The 7,216-nt window shown below is 33.1% G+C and overlaps 1 protein-coding gene across 1 annotated transcript in view; it reads right to left on the bottom strand.

The window, feature by feature from the left end:
* Positions 1–436: 436 nt before the first annotated feature.
* The window catches only part of KHDRBS3 (KH RNA binding domain containing, signal transduction associated 3), a 243,697-nt gene continuing 236,917 nt past the window's right edge, over positions 437–7,216 (bottom strand). Inside the window, exons 8-9 of the mRNA XM_051971129.1 lie at positions 3,968–4,026; positions 437–1,042 (exon numbers count right to left, since the gene is read on the bottom strand). Coding sequence (XP_051827089.1) covers positions 951–1,042; positions 3,968–4,026 — 151 coding nt within the window. The 3' untranslated portion in view covers positions 437–950. The remainder of the gene's footprint in view (positions 1,043–3,967; positions 4,027–7,216) is intronic.

Below are 7,216 nucleotides of genomic sequence, written 5' to 3'. Positions count from 1 at the left end.
ACCTCAATTAGTCAAGTCAGAATGTCTTTAATAGCTTTGTGTTTATTACTTCCAGCACGGAGCGAGGTGTTCATTAAGGTACCAAAAGTCTCATAAAAATTCCAAAGTTGCACTAGTGAAAAAATGCTCAACAAGATGAAAACTAATCACATCTTTTTCAGAAAATTCAGTAGTTATTTTAAAACCAGTTTTAAACAAGATTTGGTTTTAATATGGCACTCAGGCAGAGCAATACCATTTGGAGTCTTTAAACAGCATTTAAATCTACTGTGAATATATGCTTGTACATTTAATTTTTATACCATTTTTAAACGGTGTACAATGTTTAGTGTGACCCTTTTATGACAATCATGGTTAAAGGATGTTTTTCCCTGTTTACTACTATTTATGAAGTTTTTTTAAATAAGAAAAAAAACTGTTAGCTCACACACAAGGCTTTTCTTTCAAAAGTTTATTTAGTATCAAGCAAGAAGAGACTTTGCTTAACACTACAGAACATTTCAAGACTTGAGTTACAAAAGAATACCACATTATTTGCATTTGTAATTGGCTTCCCTTTTTACACATCTTTGCAAGAGAAAAAAACTAGCATATGGTTGAAAGAACTAAATTCTGTGGACAACCTTTAAAAGGAAAGGTGAGGCTTATGTTAAGAGAATGGATTAACATGTTTAGTAAACCTAATTTTTGTTTAACACTAGTTAATCAAAGGTTATTTTTTTCTTTTGATCTCCTATTTTTCATATACAGACTGGCAATAACAAAGTTCCTTGTTTTACATGTCTTTCTGCCCAGTTTGTTGTTTCAACAAAGTAATTTAAGTTCAGTCCATCCATTCAGATTTTAAGCGCTTTGATTTATTAAAAAGGGATTGTTCATAGAAAAAAATTACTTTGAACAGTATACAGGACTGGTGGAGATTGGATATTTCACAACATCAGACAGTACAATCAGTATCTGGCGTATGGCTGGTCTCTGTAGATTCCCTTTGTTGTCCTTGATGAAGGTGTCTTATGTCTTGAATTAGTCCACTCTTCTTGTCCTAGAAAAGATAAGATTAATCATAATTAGATCATTGTTATCGATGCTAGTATAGTTAATATTTCAGAATCTAACTTGGCATTGAACCAGGGGATAACTGTCACCTTGAATGTATCTTTTTATTGAAGAGTAAATCTGTCCTTTAAGGCCCAATTCAAATGCTACTGCTTCTATTCAGATTGGTTCTAATGCCCCTCTTGCAATTAATAATTCTCTTTTCTGGTAAGAAACCTTCTGTTTGGTGCCTGTCTTGGATAGTTAAATGGACAGTCCCATTGTCTGTCCTCAGGGCACACTCTCTTCTCAGTCATCCTTGCCTTTCTTCAAGGCTCATGCCACCATCACCATGAGGACTTTCCTGTTCGCCCTGTTGTTAGTCCCTGCTATGACGGAATATTAATGGGTGATTAAAAAAACAATTGTTACTATATGATTTTTATTGAAATACATATGTGGACAGAGTAAAGGGCTTGGAAATCAAGAAGATCTGAGTTTGAATCCTGAATTAGACACTTACTAACTGGTATAACCCCTGGACAAATCATTGTACCTCTCTCAACATCAGGTTTTTTTAACTGAAAGTGGGGTTAATAATAGCATTTCATAGTGTTTTTATTTGCATGCAATCAATTAACATTTGTAAAGTTCTTGTGACCCATAACATTGCTAACCATATATGTAGATGTATATTCATGTACATGTGCATGTACGTATGTATATATTTTTGACCATGAGGAATATAACCTCCTTTGAAAGTGGGAAGTATTCAATTACTGTGGTCATTTTACATAGAATACCCAATGCAGTATGTTGCACATAGAAGTTTACTAAGGATGGAAGGAAGAGAGGGAGGGAAGGAGAGAATAAGGGAGGAATGCATGACAGTCTTTTGTATATAACTTGTACCAGGGTACCAGAAGGAATTCCTAGGAGCAATAATTTTATCTTTTGATCTCTGTTAACACCCAGCATAGTGCTAAATAAATATTTGCTTAGAAATTCCATGTCAATTTATTACAAACAAAATTTCAATGTAAATAAAATAACATATTAGAGCTGGAAGGGACTTTACAAGCTCATCGTGTTCTGATTTGACAGATAAGGAAGGTGAAGTTCAGAATGGGGAGGAATTACTTCTCTGTGTATGTTTATACATATACACATATACATATATACATCCATACATATGTGCAATAAGGCTGTGACAATGCTAGGCCTTACAAACAGCTCTCTTGACTGGGAGTATCTTTACTATCATACTATGATGAGCCACAGCTGCAGTAACCAGAACTTTAAGTATTCAAAACAAAAACAAACAAAAAGCGCAAAATAAAAAACACAAAAACCCCAAACCCAAACAATAACAACAAAACCTTTTCCAACTAATTCTACAACTATACTTTTACTTATAGATACTTATTTAAGAGGAGTCTAAATGTTAAGAATTAAACTTTTGCCAGTTTTCTAGACACTGGCATTATCTTTATAAAGGGATTATACTGTAGGGGAAAAAACAAATTCCATTTCAATACATGGGCAAAGAAAATAAAAGATTATGGTCAGGTAATCTGTGAAGAAGGGATGTAGTATTTTTAATGAATCTTTTTGTAGATAAATATGAAAAACAAAGTTATACTGGAGGGAACTTATGTGCTTAATGAGGTGCTGTATATTTTATACATTCTGATACCAAGTGTAATAGACATATTGATGGCTTTACCAATGAATTGTTTGTGAACCACAGCTCTTTCAACAATTTCCTTAGTGAATCTCAGATCTGTGCATCAAAGAGTTAACTTCTGTGCTGCAACATAGCAATTTAAAAGCTATGCTGTCCGCAGAGACCAATTTAAAAAGCTGTAAGGGAAAAATGCTTAGAATGACCTCTTCTTTTGATACAAACATGCAATCAGCTACGTCCCCTCAAGCTAACTTGCATCAATTTAAGTAGACAGCATTCAGCAAACCAATGTATTTTTATAAGTGTTTGTTACGACAAACAAAAATCCTAGTTGAGGTCATCATTGCTTCAGGCAGGAGATATAACAAAATGCACTTCAAAAGGAACACCAGAAAATGGTTTTCCAGTTATGTTGAGAAAAATGTCATAACATCCATTAGCTGCAATCCTGATTCACTTGTACTGCTTACCAGAAAATCATGGGCTTTAGAGCTTCTCAACTAATTGAAGACTTCATTGTCCTCTGATCTTTAGCCAAAGATTTAACATTCATCTTTTAAGAAAAGGTATTTTTTTAAAAGGGCATTTTGCAGTCACTTCAAATTCTTTTAATTAATCCTGTCATTGCTACACTTACAGATGGTTCTGAGATGTAATCTCCACCATTATTATCCTTTTACCATGCGTTTAGTTGTTTCTACATCAGTATGTCTATATCCTTAAGCTTACTATCTTTATAAATGAATTTGAGACATTTGATGATTACTAGTGTGTCTTTTTAAAAAACCTACAACAGGAAATAAATGGACACACCCATCTATCTGCATATACCTCTATCTCTACACACACACACACACACACACACACACACACACCAATCTAATGCATAACAAAAAGTAGATATAGTATCATCACTTCACTTTTATTATTGAGGGGCAAGGACACTATCTGTACTATTACATATTTTTAGTCCAGCGAACTTTTTGATAAATCTGGAAAATTATGTCATCAAAAGAAGAAAATTTATTTCTGCGTTTATAGAATTTCATATACAACCTAGCACAGATTTTGTCATCTTTTTAATATTAAAGGGCTCTGTGAAAATATCCAAGTAAGTATAAATGAATTCATAGGAGGTTCTGTTTTTTATTTTAATGCAGGTTTTAGAGATTTGGCCTTGGAAAATAGCCAGCTTTTACTCTCTTTTCCTTTTCTACTCCTAGTTCATCTTGTCAAGTTACTCACCATATGAATCATAAGTCTCTTCACTAAGTCCATGTCCATAATCATAGTAATCAGCACCACTGTATTAAACAAAAACAAAACAAAGCACACACATAAAAAGAACAAAATTCAAAATAAGTAAAAATTGTTTTATAGAATGTTTAAGTATAGCAAATTATTTACTCTTGACTCAATAGAAACTCAGATTATATTAGGAGACTGATTTTTTAAAAAAAGGGTGGAGGGTTTCCCTAGTTCATATGAGAGTATCTACACTAGAGCACCAAGACCTGGGTAATACTAAACTCTACTTTCTTCATTCTCCCAAATCTAATCAAATAAATCTTAACAAAAAACATTCACAGAATGAGTAATCTGACTTCTTCTGCAGGTGTAGATCAAAACTAGGATTAGGGATAGGCAAAGCAGGATGTCCATTGCATAGGCATGGTGATACACTAATCCTCATGTCCTTTTAGAAAAAGATTTGTCATAGAAGTGCTATGCAGTTATATCATTCTTAGTTTGAGAATTTTTTAGAGCAAATGTAATTTTGTGCTTTGTTATATTTCACTATTTGAGAAAATGAGGGAAATACAGTGATAGCAAAATAAAATTATGATTATTAGTGAGAGATTAGCATTTCTATGAAAGGAAAAGAGTGGAGAAAAAATATAACATATTAGAGGAACAATGACAAATGCTTTTTTAACATGAAATTTTTATAATTAAACTTATTTTAAAGCCTGAAAATTCTCTCTATGGCATATAGCAACCAGCAAACAGTGAAGTTTCCAGGGGAAAGTAAACCCTCACATGTCCTAAGGGTAAATAGAAATCCTAGACTTACACATGGTAATCTAATAAGCTATGGATTTATCAATTTTTTTTATTTTACTTTCCTATCAATTACACTATTTTTGAATGAAAAAACTGTTTATATGATTAAAAAAACTATTTTGAAATTCAAAACTTAACATCAAAAAAGAGTATTTCCATCTACATTAACAGAAAACATTATGATACTTTATATAAAACTGCAACTATTAATTTTGTGCTTACTTTTTCATGAAATACATAATAAATTCTAAATATTTTCCCCCAAAACTGTTCTGCTTGTGCTTCCTTCTGACCTTCTGACTTAAAATTCCAATGGCCTTTCTGATACACACTGCCTACTTCCCATACTGACTCTCTTCCTTCTCCAGCCATTAATTAAAAAAGGTAAGATTTTTATCTTTTCAAGCAAAACAAATCCATGATACTGTCCAAACTGTGTATCTCTCCATTTTGCATCCATCCCCTTTACTCTGAAAATATGGTTGGTGGATGTACTGATCAGAATTCTTGAATACTGTGAAGTTTTGTTTTTTCTTTCCTTCTTTACCATGCATACATTTGTATACATTGTATCTTGTATACATTGTTTTTCTGGTCATTCTTTTTGAATCAGTTCATACTACCTAGGATTTTCTGAAATTATCCTTGTCATTATTTCATTATAATTCCATATTATTCCATTATATTTATATGCTACAATTTGTTCAACTCTTTCCCAACTGGTCAGGAGATCCCTTTATATAGTTCTTTTCCTTTCCTCTCTTTTGGATTAGAAAGTCTGCCTAATTTGTGCCTATTTTCTCCCTTGTGTTATATTCCCTCTCATCCACCTCCTGCCTACTCTCACTTTCCTCTCTAGAATTTGATGTTTCAACACCAAATTCATGCATGCGCGCATGTATGTGTGTGTGTGTTTCAATACTCTTTGTTCCACTTTATGTCCTCTCTACCCATCCCTTTGTATATTTTCTCTTGCATACTAATTAAGAGAAATACCAAGTCCCTTCTTTCTTTACTACTTTTATTCTCCTTCCTCTTTTTCTTTTAAAAGCATTAGGAAAAAAAATCCTCTTTAAACCCCCTATTTTTCTTATTTAATTCCTTCAATAATATTTGAAGAGTTTATAATTTTGAAGGGACATATTTCTTTGCTTCCTATCATAATATAAGAAAACATACCCTCCCCTCATCTACCATTTTAATTTCTCAAATACATTAAATATATTTACCTTTAAGATTCTTACAGACTGCAGAAATTATGACCATCTTTGGTCTTTTCCTAAAAAATTCTTGAAAGAATTAAATTCTTTAATACTATTAAAAGTCTGTGTCTCTCCATCGCAGCTATAAGATTTATTTTTGATTGGTAAGTCTATTGGAATATTGAAACATCTTCAGTTTTTTAGAAAAATACTGCCATACATTTTGTGATCCTGTCTGTAGTTCCTTGTTATAGTTACAACATAAAATGTTTTTTTTTTTTTTTAAATCCCTCTTGACATGGGATCTTTGGATTGGGGTTTATGACAGTTTTCTTAGATTCTTTCTTTTTTTTTTTTTTTTTTTTTTTTTTTTAATTTTTTTATTTAATAATTACATTATATTTACACTCATTTCTGTTCCGATTTTTTTTTCCCCTCCCTCCCTCCACCCCCTCCCCTAGATGGCAAGCAGTCCTTTATATGTTGGATATGTTGCAGTATATCCTAGATACAATATATGTTTGCAGAACCGAACAGTTCTCTTGTTGCGTAGGGAGAATTGGATTCAGAAGGTATAAATAATCCGGGAAGAAAAACAAAAATGCAGATAGTTCACATTCGTTTCCCAGTGTTCTTTCTTTGGGTGTAGCTGCTTTTGTCCGTCATTTATCAATTGAAACTCAGGTCTCTTTGTCAAAGAAATCCACTTCCATCAAAATATGTCCTCATACAATATCGTTGTCGAAGTGTATAATGATCTCCTGGTTCTGCTCATTTCACTTAGCATCAGTTCATGTAGGTCTCTCCAAGCCTCTCTGTATTCATCCTGCTGGTCATTTCTTACAGAACAATAATATTCCATAACATTCATATACCACAATTTACCCAGCCATTCTCCAATTGATGGGCATCCATTCATTTTCCAGTTTCTAGCCACTACAAACAGGGCTGCTACAAACATTTTGGCACATACAGGTCCCTTTCCCTTCTTTAGTATTTCTTTGGGATATAAGCCCAATAGAAACACTGCTGGATCAAAGGATATGCACATTTTGATAATTTTTTGGGCATAATTCCAGATTGCTCTCCAGAATGGTTGGATTCGTTCACAACTCCACCAACAATGCATTAGTGTCCCAGTTTTCCCGCATCCCCTCCAACATTCATCATTATTTTTTCCTGTCATCTTAGCCAATCTGACAGGTGTGTAGTGGTATCTCAGAGTTGT

The sequence above is a fragment of the Antechinus flavipes genome, chromosome 1 (genome assembly GCF_016432865.1).
Source record: "Antechinus flavipes isolate AdamAnt ecotype Samford, QLD, Australia chromosome 1, AdamAnt_v2, whole genome shotgun sequence".
Lineage (NCBI taxonomy): Eukaryota > Metazoa > Chordata > Mammalia > Dasyuromorphia > Dasyuridae > Antechinus > Antechinus flavipes.
Note: the sequence above shows the minus strand (reverse complement) of the source record. Positions and strands in the feature narration are given on the sequence as shown.